Consider the following 24,515-nt stretch of genomic DNA (forward strand, 5'->3'; position numbering starts at 1 on the left):
AATATTTTAATTAAAGAAAAACAAATGGGTTTTAAACTACAACTTAGTTAAAATCAAGACCAAAGCCAGGCATAGTGCCATGTGACTGTAGTCCCAGCTACCCAGGAGGCTGAGGTGTGAGGATTGTTAAGGCCAGGAGTTCCAGGCTGCAGTGCGCTCTGTTTTGTGCCTGTGAATAACTACTGCACTCTAGCCTGGGCAACATAGTGAGACCTTGTCTGTGAGAGAAAACAAAACACAACACAACACCAAATCACCAAACCCCAAACTGCAAAGGTCTCTGAAGAACTGTGAACCTGGGCGGTGGGTCCCTGGGTGAAATCCGTCTTCTGGCACATTAACTTCCACTGAAGAGAAGTGTGAACCTGACTAGCAGCCACTTAAGATTTTAAAAGTGTATTTTGTGGGAGGGGAAGACTCTCAGAGCAGATTCTCAGACCAGTATGGAAAAGGCACTGTTCTAACTTCATAAAATGATGCCCTTTGAGCCTTTTTATGACAGGAAGGTGTTAGCTCTTTCTCTCAACATCCTATCCTTGGGTCCTCAGCAAACAGAAAAGGGGATGATCTTCCAATCCAAGGAAGCAGATGGTCCCCTCTTCTCACTTCCAATAATGCGTTCTTTGAACCCAGCACTGGCCAGTGGAACTTTTTGCAGTGATGGAACTAGTCTATATCTGCCCTGTGCAATACGGTAGCCACCGGCCACCTGTGGCATTGAGCACTTCAAATGTTGCTGGCATGACTGAGGAACTGAATTTTTAATTTTTAAAAATTGTAATTGAAATAGCCACAGGTGGCCAGTGGCTACTGAATTGGGCAGGGCAATATTTAATGCCTCTTCTCTGTCTCTGCTGTCGGGAGTGTAAGTGGGAAGGGAGCAGTACTCACGGCTGAGTGACGGGAAACAATTTTGCTTTGCCAACTTCTAAAGGCCCCTCCCCCCATCTCTGATGACTCACTTTGTCTCTTTGCACAGCTTCTACAACTTCCTTTTTTTGGATAAATACTATCTGTACTAAAGATCCTTTAGCGTACCAGGAAGAAGGTGCTGGGAATTTGTTTAATATACATATCATATAATTTTGTCTCCGATCAACTTCCTGACAGAACAGAGCTTGCTTCATATCTTCCTATTTACATATTAAAATACTTGACTTCTGCTCAAGGGAGTTGGCTCATGTGCCTTAGTGATCCCCAAGGTGGTAGAGCCTTGTCCTTCCCAGCCCTTATGTTTTGGTTTAAAGGGTGAAGTTGCAGCATCAGCTGTGGGTGATTTGCACGAGATCAGACGGGGGACAGAATCGATGCAGGAAGTTCTGTGAGAGTCAGCCACCTTCTGGACTGGAGCGGTCTTCTCTTCCTAGGTCCCTCCCGCTGACTATACCCCAGGGCATCAGGGGAGCCAATGAGCCTGCCATCCTCCCTCCCCCAACCTCTCAGTTCCTTTGTATATGCAAATACTTTTTGTGGTTTAGTGCAGTGGTTTTGAAACCAATGTCTGGATCATCTGGAGGGCTTGCTGAGGGATCGCTACCCCCCCACCCCTGAGTTTCTGCTGCAGTAGGTCTAGGTGGGGGCCCCAGGATATGCACGTTCCCGGTGATGGTGGTGTGGTGGTGATGGTGGTGTGGTGACGCTGCTCCTCCAGGACAACACTGTGGGAGCCTGTGGTTTAGTGGAATCTTCCTTCTTCCTGGAAAGGAAAAGGAGAGTTCTCCTCTCACACCCACCTTGGCTTTTAGATTTTGCCCCCTGGTCAACCTGGCCCTTGGAATCTGCCCAGTCTATTTGGCCTCTGCTTACGTTTTGCACCAGAATGCCCATGGCCTTGGCCCCTAGGCATCTGGAGGGTCACCACCTTCTCTTTGAGGGTACTGAGTGGGCAAGAAGGAAGCCAGGAGGTCGTGGGCGTGGGGGCCGGTGGGAAGCCTGGCTTCTTGTGAATACAGTCTTTCTAAGGCTCGGGAGCTGCTCGTGACCTGCTCAGCGTGGTCATGGTTGGGAGGCTGCCCACCCACAAAACTCTATTTATTCTTCAGTGCTCTTCATGGACTCACTGGGTGTTCTGTTTTGAAGTCAGAAAACAAAGATAACTTCTTTGAATTGCCCCCAGGAGATTAGCTTTCTAGAACGGAGAAAAAAATATAAAAGTTACTTATTTTTGTTAAGTTGGTTCACAGAATGCCAACAGAGAATGTTCTACCCCCTCCCCCAACCACAGGAGACAGGGATGCTAAAATACTTCTTGGCAGTGAAATGGGCTGTCCTTTCTGGTAAGTTAATCAGCCGGGCATCCTTGTCAGCAGGGTTCTGACAGGGCCACCCAAGGATGTTCTGTTCCCAGGGCATGCAATGACTTTCTGATTAACGTTGGCCATGATTTCCCCTTCCTTGCAGGGTTATTTTGACAGCGGTTTGGGTAAATGGTCTAAGTGGCAAACCACATTTGATGAGTACTAATTAATGTTAATCCCTTATATGTATTGAGTCTTTTACTCCTTTTGGTAACTCCTTGAGGGCAGGTCCAGTTATCATTCCCATTTTGTAGACGAGCCAATGGAGACTGCAGAGGAGAGATGGATTTCACATATACTGAACTGGTTACTTTCAGAGCCAGAAATCCATGCTCTAATCCCCTCTCTGCTCCTCTTCCTGTGTCGTGCGCCCTTAGCTATTTGACCACATTGCCGAATGCCTGGCTAACTTCATGGAGAAGCTGCAGATCAAAGAGAAGAAGCTCCCGTTGGGTTTCACCTTCTCGTTCCCCTGCCACCAGACGAAACTAGACGAGGTAAGATGGGTTCTTCAGACACTTTTCTTGCTTCACTCTTGGGGCTGGGAACACTGGGAAGGACTTTGAGCCACCTGCCGCGGGGTTGGCTGTGGCTCTAAGGGGTTGTGCAGATGAGGCTCTGTTCTTCTGCATGACTGTGTGTGTGGGGGGGGCGGTGGTTGTGGGGGACAGTGAAGAAGTGTCAGAGAAGGGTGGGGTGCTCTTCCTTACCCTCCCTTCCACACATACTGCACAGTATCCTTATCCCATCCAGAGAAACAGGAATGAAAAATCAGGAACTCTCCTGATGTAAGGTGTTATGATAGAGACCCTTGGAAGAAATATTCTTGGGGAATTAATGATGTGAGGATATAAGTATAGTCGTGTGTCACTTAAACGGGGATATGTTCTGAGAAATGTGTCATTGGGCTATTTCGTCATCGTGTCAACATCAGTGTGCTTACACAAACCTAGATGGCACAGCCCGCTGCACACCTAGGCAGTGTGGTATAGCATATGGTCCTAGGCTGCAAACCTGAACTGAGTACTGTAGGTAACTGTAACGCAATGGTAAATATTTGTGTATCTAAACATAAAGGTAATGCACTGTACCACAGTGTTATGACAGCTGTGACATCACTGGGCAATAGGAATTTTTCAGCTCCATCATGATCTTCTGGCACCATGGTCATATATGTAGTCTGTTGTTGACTGAGCATCAAGTTATGCTGTGCATGACTGCATCTTATTTTGGCAGTTTTATAGCCTCCTGATTCCACTTCGTGGCAGCACTACATCATGAAGGAATCATCCACTTAATCTCCTTTCCTGGTCTTTGATGGGCCTGTATTCCTCCTTCCTGGGCTAGTCAGGAAGCAATACCCAAATTCAGTCATGACTTCAGGTTGACCCAGTAGCAGAGATCTCTGCTAATGCTGGCCATTTGAGGAGTGTGGTCTGAGTTTTAGTTGTGGGAAATCAATATTCATTCCTTGGTCCTTTTCTAGAGTTTCCTGGTCTCCTGGACAAAGGGGTTCAAGTCCAGTGGAGTGGAAGGCAGAGACGTCGTGGCTCTGATCCGCAAGGCCATTCAGCGGAGAGGGGTAAGTGGGGTGGCAGGAGCCTGGGGTCTGAAGTCTTTCCTTGTCTGTCCTTGACTCAGCAGGAGAAGCTTTTGTGGAGCTTAAGGAGAGGTTTTCTTTCCTTTTTCCTGCCATGCTCACATGAACAGGTGCCTTTGGGGTTTTTAGATTATTGCCATGGATAAATAATCTTAGCCTTGGTGCAAAAAAAAAATCTTTAGTCCTTAACCTGAAGAGGACTTGAATATCATGTTCAAGTAAGAAAGTTGGAATGATGTTGACATGAGGGTGGAATGGGGCAGAAAGAGGACAAGACAAAGATCTTATCTCAGGAGGAGTTATGGGGAGGGAGGGGGAGGGGGGAAAAGAGGAGAGGGAGGAGGAGGTGAAGGAAGATGAGCAGTGGTGCACAGCCAGTGTTAGGGAGGTTGCTGATGTTTGACTAGTTCTAGACCCAGATTCCTAGTTCTAACCTTCTTGGGCTCTGAGTCGAGTTAGTAAAGGGGCAGCTCTGTTGCACTTGAGCTGTGTGTCTTGCTGCCCTTTCTCCATCTTCACATCTGTCACCCTTCTGTGACAATGAAGGTCAGAGCCCTCCTTGTCATCCCCACAGGACTTTGATATTGACATCGTGGCCGTGGTGAACGACACTGTTGGGACCATGATGACCTGTGGTTATGATGACCACAACTGTGAAATTGGTCTCATTGTGGGTGAGTGAACACTGGGCACAAGGGCTGATACTGGCCAGCGCATGGGCATGTGGGCTGGAAAGGAAGAAGGGGACCATGGCCTGGTGTTCCTTTGTCCTTCACATTTGAGCATAATGGTGCAGTCACTTTGGAGGGCTGAGCCAGGCCTCATGGAGCTGGGGGTGGTAGAGGATTGGGCCACGTATCCAGATTGCCAGGAGTTTGCAGTGAGAATTCCAGCCACCCCGGGCAGTCTCAGGGCAGTGATGTCGGGGGAGACAGGAGTGCTGAACACTCCCTTGCCTTGGGCAGGCACAGGCAGCAACGCCTGCTACATGGAGGAGATGCGCCACATCGACATGGTGGAGGGTGACGAGGGGCGCATGTGCATCAACATGGAGTGGGGGGCCTTTGGGGACGACGGCGCGCTCAACGACATCCGCACCGAGTTTGACCGGGAGATCGACATGGGCTCGCTGAACCCTGGGAAGCAGCTGTGAGTGGCCCCTTGCTGTGCGGGTGCACTTGGGGGCGGGCTCGGGCACTGAGGTTGGGGTTGGCCAGGGCCAGGGGTGGGTTCTTTACAGTCTTCCATACCCAAAGGGTTGCCAAGGTGCCTGCTGGTTGGTTACGGGAATATTTGTGACTGTGAGTTGCTGAGAGGGCTCTAAAACAGAGCTGGTGGATACAGCAGATTATAGCTAATAATGTGGCTATGTCCTTCAAAGCACTCATTTTGGAATTTCCTATTCTAAGTCTAAGTCCCTGCTCTTTCTTGCCACCTTCTATTTGTGAATTGCCCATAGAAACTGTGAGCCATGTAAGAAAAGCTGTGTTGAGATGGCCAAGATTAGGGTCTCTGAAAGCTCCGTTGCTGTCCAGAGGACAGGCCATCACAGTTGGCTGCTCATGACTGGCCCACGGGGCCCTAGGGCCTTCTGCCCCAGCTGCAGGCAGACTCACGGCCCATGGAAAAGCTGGCTAAGGAGCTTCCTTGGCCTCCTTCCTGGACCTGTGGCCCAGCATGTCCTTAGGTGGATAAGAGGAGGGGCTGCAGTGTTTTGGACCCTGAATACTATATTCACCAGCCTGTCTAGACTTAGTTTTTAGTTACTTTGTTTCTTACAAAACATTATTTCACCCTTACAAACATTTATCAAATGTCCCCGTCAAAGATCTCGAAATAGAGATTGCTGCAAGCTCTGAAGACAGTTGCAAAATGTTTTGAGCAATGCAGTATTTCTCTGGTCTTGTTGCTATGGTTGTTTCAGGACAGCTTTTAGCGCAGATCTCTACTTGGAGAGGAGACTCGAACCCTATAAACCAGGTCAGTGGTGGGTAGCCTTTTTCTTTACAGGCAAGTCCTTGCTTTCTCAAAGCATGGTTTATTTATTAAGTCACAAGCTCTCTCACATGAAACGTGCGTCCTTTACTTGAACTTTCTTAGGAACATACTGGTTGTATCTGCCATGGGTGCTGAGAGGTTTATGAACTGAAAAACCATTCACTCAATGTCTACTTCCATTAACGAGGCACACCCAAGTCATTCCGAGGAACCATATGTCCTTTGAAGTGTCAAAAGACAAATTTACCGACCAGGACATGACAACACAACCCTGGCTTAGCTTAGCCTTAGATAAGACAAAGGCTGGGAGGACATACACCAAATTGTTGGCCATGGTAGCCCTGAAGTCATTGCAGACAACCTTTTCCCTCTCTAATGTGTTTCTAAGTAATTATCTTCTAAATTTGACTGGAACAAAGTATTTTTAAAACTGGAAGACAAACTTATAAAAACTTATAAAAAAGCACCCATGCTGTGGAGCCCCATGGCCCCAGGCCACTCCCCCCACCGGCCACAGAACCAGCTATGAGGAGAAGATGTCACAGACAGCGGAATTCCTCACTGTTGAAGCCAGGCCTTGTGCCTGTGTCGGTGCGTTAACCCTGTGCCCTTAGCAGTTTCGCAGCTCTCGCTTAGCTCTGATTCTGCCTTACCTGGCCTTGGGGCTTGAGCAAGTCACTTCCTAGGGGCCTGGGTTTCTTGTCTGGTAGGTGATGGTGGAATCCCTTGCACACCTCTGCTCTGGGCCTCCTGGCTGTAGCCCATCCTACTTAGTACTGGCATGCCCGGGTGCCCATCTCTCTTTAAGACCTAGATCCTTTCTGAGATACCCAGAAATGGGCCTTTTTTGACAAAAAGAATTGCCGGGCTTGGTTTCCTCTGTCACATAGTCCTAGCCAGAAAGACCAATTTCTAAAGAAAGCAGTACCACCTAGTGTTGAAAAGTTAAATTACCTGACTGCCCTCTCAGCATGGGGGCCTGCCTCTGCCTTTCTAAGACATGCCTTTATCTTGTCACCTGCCTGCTCAGAAGTGTGTTTCACTCCCAGATTCCCAAGACCTGACATTTAGAGTCCAGAACTGAGCTCCAACTCACCTGTCCCCACCTGCCCTTGTAATCTTGTCCCCACATCCCACTGCCGCAGGTTGTCTTCACACTGTGTTCTCTGGAATCCACACGTAGCCTGCAGGGACCGGCAGTGTGAGTTGGTGAATTGCTAGGCCTGTGCTCCACATTTCATGAGACTGACTTTTTCTCTTGTAAATAAATATTGGCACTCTATGTAAGATTTTATTTTTAAAAAGCGTTTCCTTGCTAGAGAAGAATTTTAAAAATCACTACCCTATACATAACTTACTTTACCTAAAACCCCGGCTGTTCCAGAATGTTCCCTACTCCCTGGATGTTTCATTTGGCTGCTTAAAACCCATTCTTTTCCATGGTTCAGGGCTCACCAGCCTGCAGGACAACCCAAGCCTCCCAGCTCCTCCAGCCCCCTTGAGCTGTCACTTCTCCCCACATTTCATTCCTGGTGGTGGAACAGTTAACCCTGAGTTACACACCAACCGCTAAAGTACGTTGAAGTCTTCTGTGTGTGTACCTTTCTTCCGCAGGGCGGCTGTGAGTTCAGGGACAGTGGGGGCTTTATATCCCTGGCCTGTGTCTCCCTGCAGGTTTGAGAAGATGATCAGTGGGATGTACATGGGGGAGCTGGTGCGGCTCATCCTGGTGAAGATGGCCAGGGAGGAGCTGCTCTTCGGCGGGAAGCTCAGCCCGGAACTCCTCACCACGGGCCGCTTCGAGACCAAGGACATTTCAGATATCGAAGGGTGAGTTTCTAGCCCTGCCACCTCTATAGTCACCGAATCCCCACAGGGTAGACAGGTAGTTGGGGAATGAGGAAGTGGCACTGGTGTTCGACCCTTCAAGCGTAGACTGCAAGAGAGTCTCGCACAGCGTGGACCATGGGGGGCTTGTGGCTTCGCTTCACTTACCAGTCTCCACTCCTGTCGACTTTGAGTGTGATTACTACCACCGTGCCCCCAGTGCTGGGAACAGTTGGCCTCCACATGCAGGGACCTGGGCCATGACACTGGGTTCAGGGCTGGAGGCTCTCAGAGGGCCCTGGAATGACTCCTTTGCATCTGCCTCCTTTCCCTCTCCTGAAGCTCTGACATCTCATGCCCTGTTGCCGCTTCTCAAAAAGATCTCTGTGCGGGCCCCTGCTCCATAGCAGAAAGGTCCTCGGATTGTCCAGAGAAATACCTACCCACTTAGCTGTACTCTAGCATATAGAGCCACAGCCTGCAGTTTCCCAGTCTGGCAGGGGTAGGAGTGAGAAGGGCCTGACTTTGTTTTTCAATTAACAGTATCCCCAAAGTCAGGCCTCGTTTGCTGTTCTTGAGGTGTCTGCTTTAGGATGAGGCGTTCCTGTTGTTTAGGGGACCAGATGGGTGGAGAGGAGGTGATTTTGGTGCCAAAAGGAACAGTGAAACAGTTTATATGACTTTAAGTGGAAACTCTTGAAGGAACTGTGCCTATTTGTTGTTAACCCCAGGGTGATGCCAGTGCAAGTTTGTGAGACATTTGGTTCCCCTGAGAAGGGTGCGGGTGTCACAGCACCAGCCCTTTACCGCCTCCTTTAGACACAAGCTAAAGCAGCACCAAGTCCACGGTGAAATGCAATGGACTGTGCTTTAGGGAGAGGAAATGGGTGGGGCCCCAGCTGGGTGCACATGTTGGGAGGTCGTCAAGGGCAGAGACACTGTCTACCCTAAGACATAAGCAAATGTAGCACCACACACACACACACACACACACACACACACACACACACACACACACACACACACACAACTCAGAAAGTAAAGCACCAAGAAGAGGGCCTTGTCCTTACATGGCACATGCACAAGAAATGCTAGTTTTTCTCATCAGGAAAAGGGGATGCCTGTGGGGTGAGGCAGGGCAGCTCTGCTTCTGTGTGTGTGTGGGGGCGGGGTGGCTGTGTTATGCTCTGCCCCCACCACTCCTTGTTTCGCCCCCACGGGCGGGTGAGCAGTGGAGAGGGATTCTGCTCGCTGCTGGGTGGTGGAGTTGGCTGGAGCTGAGAGGTTTCCTTGCTGCCCCCTACCCCTGGCCGCAGCGGGTTAGACACCTGCCCATATGCTGTCTTTCTGCTTCCCAGGGAGAAAGATGGCATCCGGAAGGCCCGTGAGGTCCTGGTGCGGCTGGGCCTGGACCCGACGCAGGAGGACTGCGTGGCCACTCACCGCATCTGCCAGATCGTGTCCACGCGCTCAGCCAGCCTGTGCGCGGCCACCCTGGCCGCCGTGCTGCGGCGCATCAAGGAGAACAAGAGCGAGGATCGGCTGCGCTCCACCATCGGGGTCGACGGCTCCGTCTACAAGAAGCACCCCCAGTGAGTTGGCGTCCAGGCCCGGGGGTGGTGGGGCTCCCAGAGCACCTGGGGACCAGGCTCTGTGGGCCAGCCCCGGTTTGCATTTCTGGGGTGATGTGGATAGACCATGGCGTTGAGGATCCTGGTAGAATAAAAGTTCCCACCTGGGCGAAGTGGCAAGTGGGAGGGTGTCACTCCCACTGGCACCGGTGGAGGTGACTTCCGAAGGCGACCTATGACTCGGGCTCTGCTCCCCTCAGAGCTCCCTGGCTGCTGGGCGCTCTTTTCACCACCCTCTTTTCTATGAGCTAATGTTTCTCTTGTCACTCTCTCCTGATTCTTGGCGGTTCCTGCAGGTGCTCTGTCCTCTGCCAGGGGCCACCCCAGCCCAGTAGGTGACCAGCCTCTCTGGCTGACTTTGGCACTAAATTGATCCTGCCCTGTCCACATTTTGATCCCTTGGGTCATATGTACCCAAATGTTCAAACTGGGACCTGGAAGACATCTCTCTAGTGTGCCCACATATTTTCCCACGTGAATGCCAGGTCACTGTGCCTTCATTAACTTAATTTCTGGGTGCAGAAGGCCTCAGCCCTGAGATTTCCTAATCCTAGCCTAGTGCTTCAAAAAACTTTTTTTTTTTTTTTTTTTTTTGGAAAAGAGTCTTGCTCTGTTATCCTGGGTGGAGTGCAGTGGCATCATAGCTCACTGCAACCTCAAACTGCTGGGCTCCAGCGATCTTCCTGCTTTAGTTTCCTGAGTAGCTGGGCCTACAGGTTTTCACCATGATGCCTGGCTAATTTTTCTATTTTTAGTAGAGACAGCATCTTGTTCTTGCTCCAGCTGGTCTCAAATTCCTGTGCTCAAGTGATCCTCCTGCCTTGGCCTCCCATAGTGCTAGGAGTACAGGCATGAGCCACCCCGCTGGCCTCAAAAACTTCAATGTGCACACGAATACCTGGAGATCTTGCTAGGAGGAAGATGCTGATTCAGAAGGTCTGGGGTGAACCTGAGATCTTGCATCTCTGACAGCCCTCAGGGAGGCTGGCAGCCCACAGACTGCACATGGAGTAGTGAGGCCCCGGAGACCACACCTAAAAGGTGCCACCATTTGGAGAGTTTTTTGCTGAACATAACCATTGTCTTTAGCTGTCCAAATACCTTTGGGATCATTGGCAGAAACTTGTGACAGAGAAGCCCAAGTCCAGGAGAAGAGCATTTCTGGTTTTTCTATTTTGGGTCTTTCCCAGGACAGTATCTAGTGAAGTGACGGAACAAGAAAAGTAGGTGGTATGGATTCCACTGGGCTGCTCCAGCCAAGGGGCTGATGGTGCCATGTATTGCAGAGGAGCTGGGGCTTGTGGGCCAGCTTGGTGAGGAAGGAGGGCTGTGTGACTGCATTCAGAGGACAATTCCTTGTTAGAAGGGGTCCTTTTCTTTCAGTGGGGGGTGGCCCCAGCCAGGGGGATGATCACAGTTGAATATCTGAGTTTTCACAGTGACTCCTAACTTGGGAAAGAGAGAGGAGAGGATGTTCAGGGCACCATCTGCTCCTGTAGGTGCTCCTGGCACTTGGGCTGAGGTGGCGAGCTGCTGTCCCCTCCCTTCGCACCACTGACCCTAACCATGGACACCTATCTCTTACCCCATCTGGGCGACTGCAGTTTTGCCAAGCGTCTTCACAAGGCTGTGCGGCGGCTGGTGCCTGACTGCGATGTCCGCTTCCTCCGCTCCGAGGATGGCAGCGGCAAGGGTGCAGCCATGGTGACAGCAGTGGCTTACCGGTTAGCCGACCAGCACCGAGCCCGCCAAAAGACCCTAGAGCCTCTGAAGCTGAGCCGTGAGCAGCTCCTGGAGGTCAAGAGGAGGATGAAGCTAGAAATGGAGCGAGGTCTGAGCAAAGAGACGCACGCCATTGCCCCTGTCAAGATGCTGCCCACCTATGTGTGTGCCACCCCTGATGGCACAGGTACGTGCGGGTTGCCCCCGGCTCACACCATGGGCCTCTATCCTGGTGCTGATGCCCTGGGGAGTCTCCCTTAGCGTTAGCATTGAACATTTGAACCAAGCATGTTTCTTAGCTGTATGGGTAGGGAATTCTAGTGTTCGATAAGCTCAATCAAGGCATTCCTCTGCTAGAATTGAACAATAACAATAGTCCATATTTGTTGATTGCTTACTATGTGTCAAAGCACTTTGTGCATATTAATTCATTTAATCTTTATTTTAAAAGATTAGTAGTTAATTTTGTTTATTAACAAACTGCTATGTCTGGCAGAAAACTGAGGCACAAAGATGTTAAGAAACCTGCCCAAGTTCATACAAATAGAAAATGTTGGAGCTGGAGTTCAAACCCAGAAATTCGGGTTCTAGAACCTTTTCTCACAACCACCACATTGGTCTGGATGGAGGTTAGCAAACTCTAGCCCACAGGTCAAATCTGGCCCACCACCTCTTTTTGTAAATAAAGCTTTATTAGTACACAGCCACACCCATTTGTCTGCACATTGTTTACGGCTGCTTTGCACAACCATGGCAAAGTTGAGCGGGTGCAGCAGAGACTATGTTTACTGTCTGAGCCTTACAGAAAAAGGTTTCTGACCCCTGGCATAAGTCTTGCAACCTAAGACATCGTGGTCGTTTCCCAGTCAGAGATGACAGTGATGAGCAGGCCAGTGCAGCACAGCTGGCACAGGTTCCACAGACAGAGACTGGGATTTGGTGCCCTCCGTGCCCGTTCTGGTTGTATGGCTTGGGCAAGTGACTTAGCCTCGCAGCCTCACTCAGCCAGGCCTCAGTCATCCATAAGCAGGCAATGAAATGCCTCCCTCATGGCGCAGCCTAAGGGTTGGATGAGGGGGTTCTCATTTTAAAAGATTTTTCTTCAGTTTCCTTCAGAGAGCTGGATTCTGCTGTTACTTCTTTATTCTAGAATCTAATATAAGGTGGCTTTTAATTTTGGATGAGTAGTGTTTGGATAGTTTTTTCAGTGTACTGTGCCAGCATTCCCCATGGCCTGCAGAGCTCTTTGTGACTTCTGAGACCCCCCCACTTGAGAACCACAAAGGAGCCAGCCTGTCCGGGGCTCCAGGGAGAGCCCCATGTAGGGGAAGCTGCTTAAACTCTGTCCCTCTTTGCTGTGGTGAGGCGGTGGTGCCCCAGCTTCTCATCTTCCTGGGTTTATTTTCCAGAGAAAGGGGACTTCCTGGCCTTGGACCTTGGAGGAACCAATTTCCGGGTCCTGCTGGTGCGCGTGCGGAACGGGAAGTGGGGTGGAGTGGAGATGCACAACAAGATCTACTCCATCCCGCAGGAGGTCATGCATGGCACTGGGGACGAGGTGAGGCAGGTGGCACCTCTGGGAGGGCTCCCAGTCATTTCTTGCCTTTGGGGACAGTGCTTTCTCTGCTTGCCTGAGACTTTGGGGAGGGCTAGGTGGGCCCAAGGCCCCAGCCTGGTCTTTACATAGGTTTGTGCCTGAGTTTGCATTTCTTCTGAGTGGAAGCTTGAGCTCCTTCAGGCCCTGCTAAGGGCAGCCTGCCGCGGCCAAGCCCCTCCTTCAGTGCCCGACTTCTCCCTGCAGCTGTTCGACCACATCGTCCAGTGCATCGCCGACTTCCTTGAGTACATGGGCATGAAGGGTGTGTCCCTGCCGCTGGGTTTCACCTTCTCCTTCCCTTGCCAGCAGAACAGCCTGGACGAGGTAACAGTGCTTTCCTGCAGGGCTCTGCTGTGGGTTACTGACTGTAAACCAGCCGAGTGTGGAGGAGGGGAGAGAGCTGAGCTGAGACTAGGGAAAGAAGGGCATGAGTGACCAGTGGTGGGGAAGGGACCCTTGATGGGAGTGAGTGAGTCAGAGCTGGTGGTGGTTAAGGAGGTTAGCTCAGCCGTAACAGTCTTTGGGATGGTGATGATAATGTTACTCAAAATATTGATAACTAACAGTTTTTTGAAGTACTTACTTTATGCCAGGTACTACATTGGGCATCCTATGTGCATTATCAAATTTAACCCTCACAGCAACCAGATAAGATAGGTGTTTGTACACCCATTTTGCATAAAGGAAAGTGAGATCTACAGAGGTGCTGGGTATCTTGCTCCAGGTCACACAGCTTGGAAGTGGCCAAGCCATGATTGAATTCAGTTTCCTGATGCTTGAGTCTGTGCTCTCAGTTGTGCTGTGCCTTGTTATGGGCTTGGGGCTTTTCCACTTCATCTTCTGTTGTTTGGATGCCCTGGCTCCTCTCTGGTCTCACCCCCTGCAATTTGCCTTGGATGAATGAAGCAGGAGGGCGGAGAGCTGGCGCTCCCGGGCGTTCTGGACACGAGTGCCCTGAGAAATGGAGGAGAACTGAGCAGGCAGTGCTCGGATCTGGGCTGATGATGGGTGTGCCCTCTGTCTTAGATATCAGAATACTGTTATTTAAGCAGTTGTGTCTCCGTGTCTCAGTCACGTAGAAGCACACATACACACTACAGGTGTGTAGTATGCTGTGGGTGCAGTTGCCAGGGACAGAAGGCATGGTTCCTGCCTTAGATGCTTGCAAACGTCTAAGCTGATGAAGCGAGCTCAGAAGAGTGAGAGCTGCTGTTTGGGATGTGGCACCAATGGGGTACTGAAGCCTGAGGGACATGCAGTGAGGTGTTAGTCTGAGCTCATACCTGGAGGACATGAGCAATACTTGGAGCAAGGCAGAAGGAGTTGATGGGGAAGAAAGGCAGGCAGGCCTGGCTGGTGTGGAGAAGGGCCTCTGGTGGGAACAAGTCACAGAAGGGCCAGGACAGAACAGAGGAGCCCACTCCAGTGATGGGGAAAAGCCAGCATTTCCCACTGGGTCCCTGGAACACCAACCCTCGAGTTGTCCCATGGAGCTGTGTAAATGCCTCCTGCTCCTCCCCCTCTGAGAGTTCAGTTCCCCACCAGTATAATTCAGTGCTCACTGGTCCAACTTTGCTTTAAGCTTTTCCAATTCCTTTGTCCAACACGTTGTTTTTTTGGAGTGTTAACACATTAGATTTTTGCATTTGCATCAATTTGGCAGAGGATATTATCAAATGTGAATAAATATTTATGTAACATTTAATAGAATATTAGTTATAGCAAAGATGTTAAGCAACCTTGTTCAATAGTTAGGCAATAGTTAAATAAATTGTTAACCCTTTATTGCCCAGTATCAGCTACTAGTTATTTGGAAGAAATTTCAATGATATGGGAAAATATTGGTGGTATGACTAAAAAAATTTAAAATTTATAATCTCTCTTCCATACACAACTGGTAAAAAAAATTATAATCTCTCTGCAATATAGAAAAATATAATAATATGATTAATGGGAAGATAAAAATATAACACTCCAGTCTATATCTTTCCAGACTTCCTACTAAAATATTTTAAGCAAACACCATCTTATTTTTTTATGCCAACATGTATATATCTTTATTTATATATTTATCAGGTAAACTAGAAGGCATGTTAACTGTTTCTGTCTGAATTGTAGGATTCCAGGTCATTGTTTTAGATTTTATTTTATGTTTCAAGTTTTTGTAAGGAGTGTGTGTTAAGTCTAGAATCATAAAAATTAAGAGGAAATAAAGCAAAGACAGTTCTGTCTGTTGGCTCTGGTGAGCTTGTCCTGTCGGTGGTGAAATCCGCGGGTGCAGAGGGGGCCCAGAGGCCTCCAGCTGTGTTGACAAGCTGCTGACCTTGGGCACGTCTCCCCAGCTGCAGGGGCCTCTGCTCGTCTTATCATTCAGGCTCACCTGAAATAATGTTATTTGAACATTCTGTAAACTTTAAATTGCCAAGTACAAAATTTTGTCCGAGATGTGTAGCTGACATATAGACAAGAGGGATGGGTGAAGATACTCACACACTTGGCCTGGCTGTGGGTGTGTAAACCAGCACTCCGAGGGGACGTACTTTGTTCTTCTGACTCTCCTGGGATCTGAACATGGCACGACACATCCAGGTTGATGTGAATGAAATGCCAAGCTGATGGGCATGAGCCACCAAGCAAGGCCTGGAGAAGCCATGCCAGTGGGCGGTAGTGAGCACACAGCCCACTGATGGAGGCTGACCTCTTGGGTGAGGGACCCAGGAGTCCTGACACTCATTTCCTGATGGGCTATTGCAGCAGGGAGGGCACTAGGGAATAACCCAAAACATCTCTCCCACATTGAAAGCCATTCTGTGTCTGCTCCTAGAGGGCCCCGGGACATGGTTAAGGGCCACATTAAAGACGGGGGCCCACAGAGGACTCCAGGGAGGAGCTTGGGGTGCTTTCCCCACTGAGAGACATGGGTGGGGGTGAAGCCTAGCTGTCACCCCCGCTATGGGCAGGGCACTTTTTCACCGGATACTGGAGTCTGAGAATTAAGAGACACACACTGATGCTTCTGCTACAAGTGAAGGACAAGGACCAGACAAACTGCTTAGCCCAGTGGGGAAGCCGAGCATATAGAAATAAGTCACCTAGCAGGATGGCTTCATGGTGCCGATGAGCCCATTCATCAGGTCAGCGGCCTGAGGCTGAGTCCTGCTTCTCTCCTCCCAGCTGTAGGCCTTGGGCAAGTTACTCCAGAGCCGTAGCTTCCTGTAAAGGAAGCATGATAATGATAAATGTTCCACGGGTGCTGTGAGGATTAAATGCTGTAACACATGGGCTGTGCTTAGCCCAGTACCTGGTGCACAGTGGCTGCTCAATAAATCCAGGCAAGGACTTTAGAAACAATAAACTCATTTGTGAATGAGATTTTTGGTGACTCCAGGGAACCTGTCTGAGCTGTAAGGTTGAGAGCTGGAAGCATAACTGGGCCCCTAGGAGTGACCCAGGCACCTTTCTCTGATGTCCTCTCTGTGCTCATATGTGATTTTTAGAGTATCCTCCTCAAGTGGACAAAAGGCTTCAAGGCATCTGGCTGCGAGGGCGAGGACGTGGTCACCCTGCTGAAGGAAGCCATCCACCGGCGAGAGGTGGGAGAGCCGTGGCACGAGGCCTGATGTGTCAACTCCCTGGTGCCTCACGGGCTCTGGGCATTCAGAAAGTGGCATCAACATTAACTGCCATTGCATTGGGTAGGGGGAAGATTAGTCATTCAGCAATTATTGAGTGTCCCCTGGGTGTCAAGCCTGCTTTCAGCACTGGTTGTTCAGAAGTGGCCACAACAAAGTCTTGTTCTATAAACAAATTAGCCTCTGACCTAAGGGCTATGGAGAGAAATGGAGTTGGGTGAGGAGAGCAGATAGAGTGTGTGGGAAGGGGCACTCTTACATAGCACAGCTGGGGAAGGGCTCTCTGAGGAGGTGGCATTTGAGCAGAGACCTGGATAAAATGAGCCGTGGCGTATGACATATAGTTTACATACATATAAATCTCCCTGGCAAATGTCTGCAAGGAAGACACTGGGGCTCACTTGGGACCGGGCATCTGCTTCTGCCCTCTCAGGAGTTTGACCTGGATGTGGTTGCTGTGGTGAATGACACGGTCGGGACCATGATGACCTGTGGCTACGAAGACCCTCACTGTGAAGTGGGCCTCATCGTTGGTAAGGACCCGACAGGCCTCCCCGCGGGGGAGGCACCGCCTTGCTGGGTGTGGGGAGGAGGGCGCCGAGCCAGGCCGGGTCCTGTGTTGGCAGGCACGGGCAGCAACGCCTGCTACATGGAGGAGATGCGCAACGTGGAGCTGGTGGAAGGAGAGGAGGGGCGGATGTGCGTCAACATGGAGTGGGGGGCCTTCGGGGACAACGGCTGCCTCGACGACTTCCGCACGGAATTTGATGTGGCCGTGGACGAACTTTCCCTCAACCCCAGCAAGCAGAGGTAGGCGCCCAACCGCGCGCCGCCCCGCCATGTGCCTCCCAGAACTGGACTGAGTGAGCCGAGCCCCTACCACAGGTCTCCCGGGACGCCGCTCCTTGTGAGGTGTAATTAACAGAAGAGGTGTCCTTGGAAGGAGTTTCTTGTCAAATACCCTGGGAAGCTCTGCGTTAGTAAATGTAACAAGCAGCTCCCACGCCAAGGACTGGGACAACAGGCTGGAGAGTCCTAGAACGTAGGTCTGGGACTGTGAGGAGAAACAAATAGAAAGTTGAAGCCCCTGCTGCTACCAGGCTGAGCAGCATTGCTGGGGTGAGGCAGGCGGGAGCAAAGCCTCTCTTCCTCCTTCACCCGGCGTCTAGCGCCCTCTATTGTCAGACCCGAGCAAGGGGCCAGCCCCAGCTTCACAGAGAACTCAGACCCTGTGGATGGTGGGGGTGGGGGTCTGAGCTGACAGACAGTAGCTTAAGATCTAACACACTTCCCACTAGGAAGGTATTGCCTGTGGTGTTTCCTAACTAGATTAATCAAGGGCCTTAGTTCTGCAGAATACACTTTGCAAAACATTTGTCTAGAATAGAGGTCACAGACTAAGATGCCTCTAGGGGTCAGACAGGCAACATTAATAAAGGAAGCAGGCCGGGACAGGACAAGTTGGGGTGGCTGTGGGGTCTTGAATGAAGCTAGGGACCTTGGCTCTTTTTTTTTCAAGACACCGTGCAGGGCCTAAAGACCCTTAAGCCACTGCACAGTCATGTTTAGTTCTAGTGGCCACGTCAGGGGTTCTATAGTTGGCACTAGTTACTTGAGTAATAATGACTGTGTCCAAGAGAATGTGTGCTCAATGCCTAGTGAACTTAAGTATTAAGACTCAGCATCCTGGCCTACTAGGAATGTGGTTGAGTTTGGGTGTGTGTTCCTTCTTGAGGGGTTGGAAGGCCTTGGAAAGGAAATGAGATCCGAAGGTAAGGCCAGTCCCAGGGAGCCCTGTGGGCCTGGGGCAGCGTGGTCAAGTTTGCTGAGGGTGGTGGCTCAACGTGCAATGACACCAGGAATCAAGCAGCGTTTCCTTTCCCACCAGGGATGACCAAGCTGGCCTGGCCTGTCTCAGCGTATCTCACTACCTCCCTACTTAACCTCCATGAATGTTATCCTCGTTTCAGGTTCGAGAAGATGATCAGTGGAATGTATCTGGGCGAGATTGTCCGGAACATCCTAATAGACTTCACCAAACGTGGGCTCCTCTTCCGAGGTCGCATCTCAGAGCGGCTCAAGACAAGGGGAATCTTTGAAACCAAGTTCCTGTCTCAGATCGAGAGGTGAGAGTTTAGGGCTTTAGGAAGGGTGGGGCTATGTCCTCCCTTTTTTCTCATGGACAGTCAGACTGAAGGATTTCCGTAGCTCAAGTAAGTAAGATCAGGGTGTGGCTTATACAAAGATCAGTTTCGTGGCTAACACATTCATGTTTATAGTGTTTACTTGAAGCGCCTTATGGAAAATTGTCATTTTAAGGGCGAATATATAACATTCTCATGAAAGATCATGCTAAGCATGACATGAGGCCATGCAAAGTGATATTGTTAGGTTTATCAAAGGTAGAAAGATACCTGCTCATAGAATGTAAATTGAAATGCACAGAATAATTAAACCATCCACACTTGGCTTGAAGGTCCTTCCTAACTGCTGGCTGCAGTAATCAGGCAGCCAGGATTGAGTGAAGGTTAGAACATCAGGCAGTATAGAAACATGCCATGTGGCGACTCATTAGAGCAGAGCCTCCCTCCTCCACTCTAATGGCAGAAAAGTCTGCTCCAAACTAGAACGGTGAATTTCAAAGCCCTTTAAAAATTAATGCTGTGTCATTACTCTGAGGGCATAGTAGAACAGGAACTAGACAACTGGCATGAGTGGGCCCCTTGGGCGTCTGCCCCAGTGTATAGGAAGAATCTGGTCTATGTGTTTGTGTGCAAGGAGATCATTCCAGACTTCTAAAATAGTTCCCTTTATATAATAGGGTTTATTTTCTTCCTACAATTTTATTTACATTTGTTTCATAAATAGCGCACAAGTAGAATTCAGACCACCCGGGGTGGCAGAGTAGAAATAGAACAGGAGTTGATGCTGCTTGGTTAGTGCTTGTCCTGGGGACCCGTGAACACTAGTGAGAGAATGGACATGAAAGAGCTTTGTAACTAGAAGCTGACACTGTCGTTGTCATTATTTCCAAATGAGTGGAATACACAGTGAATTTCCTTCTGAGTGTCCATTTTGCGGTGGCAATGCCCCACCTTGTGTGGGGAGATATTTCTTTGCATTCCTGTCACCCTCGGGAAGAGTCAGTATAGTCCAGTGGGTTGAACACTGGTCTGAGTTTAGGGACGGGAGCCACCTTGCAGGGTGGGCTCCTGGAGGGCCAGAGCCCATGGAGCCTGTCCTGATGAAGGTGCCAGGCCCTGGTGTGGTGGGCCACCAGGCCACCAGCCCTCTCGCTGCCTGACTGACCACTCACCGTCTCCCTCTCGCCCCAGCGACTGCCTGGCCCTGCTGCAGGTCCGAGCCATCCTGCAGCACCTGGGCCTTGAGAGCACCTGCGACGACAGTATCATCGTCAAGGAGGTGTGCACCGTGGTGGCGCGGCGGGCAGCCCAGCTCTGTGGCGCAGGCATGGCTGCCGTGGTGGACAAGATACGAGAAAACCGTGGGCTGGACACTCTCAAAGTGACAGTGGGTGTGGATGGGACCCTCTACAAGCTCCATCCTCAGTGAGTGCCTGACCCCAGCCTTCCCTGCCTACCTTCCTTCTCCCCTGTCTCCGATCTTTCCCCTTTCTTTCTGTGCTTTCTTACTTTATAGTGAATTAGCAGCCATTCCAAAGAGTGTACACAATGTATATGTTGCAGTTTAAAGGTGAATAGGCAGAAGTAGGCCTGAGTTTTACTCTCATTATTGGAAGCTCCTATGAGCCCCTCCCCAACTGTACCTCACTTACCCCTGCCAGGGGTAAGTGCTGCGTTGAATCAGTCCCTTGCTTTTCTTTTACCAAGTATATCTAGGTGTGTGTCCATATTGTTTAGTCTTACTTTTTAACTTGCCATACATAGAATCATATGGTATCTCTCCTGTGACTGGCTTTTCTCACACAATGTGTGTGTTTTGAGATGCATCCACATTGAAGCATGCACAGGTAGTTCATTAATTTTTGGGGCTGTAGAGCATACCTTTGCGTATACTGTAGTTTATTCTATCACTGATGTGATATTTGGGTTATTTCTAGATTTTGACTATTACCAACAGTGCTGCTGTGAACATTCTATCAAATGTACGCCAGAACTCTGGAGCAAGACATTTTTCTACAGTCTAGAGCAGGAGTTGGCAAACAGCAGCCACAGACTGTTTTTGTAAATAAGGTTCTACTGGAACGCAGCCATGCCCATTAGTTCCTGTATTGTCTACAGCTGCTACCTACAGCAGCAGTGCTGTCGCGAGAGACCACAAAGCTGACAGCATTTACTGCCGGCCTTTTATAGGAAAGGTTTCCTTCACACCCTCTCCTCCACCCCTAGCGTGGGAGAACTACATTTTCTTTTCTTTTTGCTCTTTTCTCTCTTTCTTCATCTCTCTTCTTTTTTCTCCCCTCTTTACCATTTCTCTGCTTTCTTCTTCCCTCTTTTGCATATATTTTGAATAATTCATTTTGAAGTCAGGAAATGCCCCAAATCCTCTCCCCCAGAAGCCTTTTCGGCTAAAGATTAATGAAAGAGTAGATCCATGCCTTGGCCCAGGCAGTGGGCACAGGAAGGAACGGAGGATGGAGAGTCCATGACTGAACTTTACCCGCTCTTGCTAGGTTTATTTCAAGGAGGTAAGAGTCTCTCCCAGAGTCTATCCAGTTAGTGAAAAGGGAACTTCAGAAATTTTGAATTCCTTTTCTGGATGGTCAGTGTCACTGTGCAGATAGGAGCCTTGATCCCAGATGAAGACTAGGATGGGGCCCTGGGACTTGGCATCCTCAGCTTCACAGATGGGGAGGGCATCCTGACCCTGCTGTGCTGGGTGGATGGTGACTGTCTCTTTCTCTAGTCCCATATGGAAAGGATCTGCAGTCACTGTAAGGTCCTAACAGTAACTCTGTTAAGTCTGCTCCTTTTGCCTTCAGTGACACTTTGGAGTAGATGTGGGTCTGTTGTAAGGCAATACCCCTGGAAAATACAAAATCACATTCATGAGTCTCAGTCCTCCCCTCTGGAGTTTGTGAACAGATTGTGTACCTCTGCAAGGCACACTTATGGCTTCCATGACTGTTGAACTTCTCTTTTACTGATTAATTTTAAGAGCACAATTTGCAAGAATTGCGGCCTGCCAAAGTTGAAGCCTAGCTCCCCCAATTGCCAAATGTGTGTATTGGGCAATATTACTAGCGTCTCCAAGCCTTGGTTTTCTGGTACATAATACATAGTAAATGTTTACTACATTGTGACTGTCATCCTTCTCCTCATCTTAATTATTCCTGGGTTTCCAAGGATCACTTCTTAGGGTCTTATTTCTGAATGCACAAATTAATCATGACTAAGACGATCTTTTTCTTTGTCTTCCTCCTGCCTTTTCCAGTTTTGCTAAAGTCATGCACGAGACAGTGAAGGACCTGGCTCCGAAATGTGATGTGTCCTTCCTGGAGTCAGAGGATGGCAGTGGGAAGGGGGCAGCTCTCATCACTGCCGTGGCCTGCCGCATCCGTGATGCTGGACAGCGATAGAACCTCTGAAATCGGAAGGGACTTCCTCTGGCTCCCCCTCCTTCCTGTTTTAAATTACAAGGTGTCATCCCCTTGTGTCAGAGACAGATCCCTTGGCTTTTCCTTGGCAGAGAGGACCCCATCAGGCTGGGTTTTTTTCCTCTGCCTATACTCACTGTAGAATTTGGTGCCTGAACCTTGGCTTTCCAAGATAAACACAGTTTGAAGTAAGGATTTGTTCACAATGGTCACAACCATTCCCATTGTTTCTCTTAAAACTTAAGAATGTTAACCCTTAATAATTAATTCCCCTGTCCAAATTCCATGTCCCTGTATAATTCTACAGGATGGGGACATTAATGAAGATACGGTTGCTTCACTTTGGAGCCTGAACATGACATTTCTAGGCGTCGAGCATCCTCCAGCACAGATGTTGACACTGATTCTCCCATCAGAGATCTGGGAGGTCTCTACAACACGAGCCTCATTCTCCTGCAGACAGATTGTGGGGGTGTGCATGGAGGGGACCATGGATATCCATGTGGCAGCCCCTCTTCAATCTCATCTACCAGCATTTGCCCTGTGGATTCTAGCATCGCTGTTTCTGGAATCAAGGAATCCTGCATCTGGGCACTGAAACCAAAGCCAAGAGTCGGCACATCCTGCAAGTGGGCTCGTGGCCGCATCTCACTGTGGATGCACGAATCATCCATGAGCAATGGACCTTTGGGAGAGGGGGAGCTTTTTGATTTGTTTTTAAAATTTTCCCTGCAAAAGCAGAAACACTGTATTTTCATTTTAATTTATATTTGAAATTTATTTAGTTTATGAAGTAGGTCTGCTCCTTTATCTTGACATGTAATGGTCAGTTGTACGTAATGTATTTATATGTTAATTTGTTATGTAAATAGATATGCAGATCTTGTCTGAATTGGCCTCATTAGTACATCAGTGTAGTTTAAGGGTGGAAGGTGAAGATACTGACTAGTTACTAGAAATACCTCATTCACCTGTGGGAAGAGAAGAGAAGCCTCTTCAGGGTGAGTGATGGCAAAGTGGTTGCTTTCTGGCTCCTCCTTCCTCAGTCTTGGAAACGTGAGGAAGGCAGGGACAGAGACAGAGGCTGGGCCTATGGGCTGAAGAAACCACAGTGACTGGCTGCTCTGTCTAGAGACTTTCCTGGGGCAATATTACATGGGATGTTAACCAAAGGAAACCAAAAGAATCATTTCAAATAGACTCATTGCTTAGAAATCTTTATTCTTAGGGCAGTCAGTAGTATTTTAAAGCTTTGTTACAACATAAAGGAAACCACCAAAAAAAATTTTTTAAAGTTTTTTCTAAACATTGACAACAAACCAAAACAGAGTAAGTAAACAACCAAACAAAAAAAACCTCAGGGATGACGTGTTTGGTGTATTTGTGCCCTCCTAGCAAGTTTCACATTGGGTTTGTTTTGTAAATGCTTTATAAGAATTGTTGTCTATGCGCTTCCCTAGGCTGAGCTGGCATTGGTCTGCTGACCTGTTTTTGTGGTTTTTATACACAGTATTTATTTTAAACTATTGGGAGGGGTGGGAGTGGTGTAAAACTTTCCTACCCTACTTTTCAAGAGTGCAGTTAATTCTGAATCTGAAAGCCCAGTTCTGCCCTGGAATACGCACAACCATAGACATTAAACTTGGATACTATGTGGTAAAGAGGAAATGGCCTTGTAACACTAGTAAATTAGATACAAGGATCAAAACAGAAAGATGGAAAAAAAACTCATGACTGAATTGCACCCAGTTTTTGCACATTTATCAAACTTGTGCTGAGAACAGTGTCTATGTGATTTTTGAACAAGATTAGGTATAAATAGGTGAAAACTGCCCAGATCCCTTGAGAAGCACAGAGGGCAGAGGGGCTGGTCCTTCTTGTTTGTTCCAGTCTCCCTTTGCAGTCTGGTGTAGCTCCTCTGCCTCTCCCACGTGCACTAATTGATGCAAACTGTGGGTGACTCCTGGGGGCTTTCATGTAGATTTGTGGATCCCTAAAGGACTCCCACAAAATAGGGATGGATTTTAACTTAAATTTTAAACTTGAAGATTAGGTACTATCTATGAAATTACACATTTTGTTTTTAAAGGTAGAGATGTATGGGTAGCTACTAAAGATGTGTTGTTGGTTTCCAAAAAGGAGCACTGGAAAATGCATTTCGAATGTTTGTGTTCCCAGAATTAGGCTGGCAGTCCCTTGATGACGCTGCTTTGCTTGGTGTAAATACAGTGGATCTCAACCTTTGGGGTGTGCTGAATAGCAGATCATCTCAAATCCTTGAGCACTCAGTCTAGTGAAGATGTTGTCATTATGTACAATAAATACCTAGTTTAATTAACTATGTGATGTTAACTATTATTAATAAATTTTAACATTTTCCAAAATACTCAATGTGTGATTCATGAGCATTTTCAAGAGTACAGTCATCTTTTGCCCACGTCAGTACTTCCCAGCCAGTCTGATGAATAATGAGTGTCTTGACTTTGAGTGTATGTGTTTGCGGGCATGTGGCCAAGACTTGGCCTGATCCCAGATATTTCTCTTCCCAGAGACTCAATCCCAATAGAACTAGAAGGTGGCTTTTCCTGGGCTGCCTTTGAGCCCCTAGATTGCAAGCAGCATGGCTAGTCCTG

General features: G+C 48.8%; 1 protein-coding gene across 2 annotated transcripts in view; it reads left to right on the forward strand.

The window, feature by feature from the left end:
- The window catches only part of HK2 (hexokinase 2), a 63,960-nt gene extending 39,692 nt beyond the window's left edge, over positions 1-24,268 (forward strand). The window contains exons 4-19 of one of the 2 annotated variants that reach the window (XR_006734745.1): positions 2,675-2,794; positions 3,784-3,879; positions 4,472-4,571; positions 4,863-5,046; positions 7,570-7,725; positions 9,081-9,314; positions 10,958-11,262; positions 12,485-12,633; positions 12,877-12,996; positions 16,170-16,265; positions 16,738-16,837; positions 16,931-17,114; positions 18,275-18,430; positions 19,640-19,873; positions 21,720-22,070; positions 22,190-24,268. Coding sequence is in view for 1 of the 2 variants with exons in the window: in XM_045549937.1 (XP_045405893.1) it covers positions 2,675-2,794; positions 3,784-3,879; positions 4,472-4,571; positions 4,863-5,046; positions 7,570-7,725; positions 9,081-9,314; positions 10,958-11,262; positions 12,485-12,633; positions 12,877-12,996; positions 16,170-16,265; positions 16,738-16,837; positions 16,931-17,114; positions 18,275-18,430; positions 19,640-19,873; positions 21,720-21,864 (2,379 nt within the window). In the remaining variant the exon portion in view is untranslated. Of the gene's footprint in view, positions 1-2,674; positions 2,795-3,783; positions 3,880-4,471; positions 4,572-4,862; positions 5,047-7,569; positions 7,726-9,080; positions 9,315-10,957; positions 11,263-12,484; positions 12,634-12,876; positions 12,997-16,169; positions 16,266-16,737; positions 16,838-16,930; positions 17,115-18,274; positions 18,431-19,639; positions 19,874-21,719 lie in introns of both variants that reach the window. The other variant, XM_045549937.1, reaches the window with a different exon arrangement.
- Positions 24,269-24,515: the final 247 nt, after the last annotated feature.

Source organism: Lemur catta, chromosome 4 (genome assembly GCF_020740605.2).
Source record: "Lemur catta isolate mLemCat1 chromosome 4, mLemCat1.pri, whole genome shotgun sequence".
Classification (NCBI taxonomy): Eukaryota; Metazoa; Chordata; class Mammalia; order Primates; family Lemuridae; genus Lemur; species Lemur catta.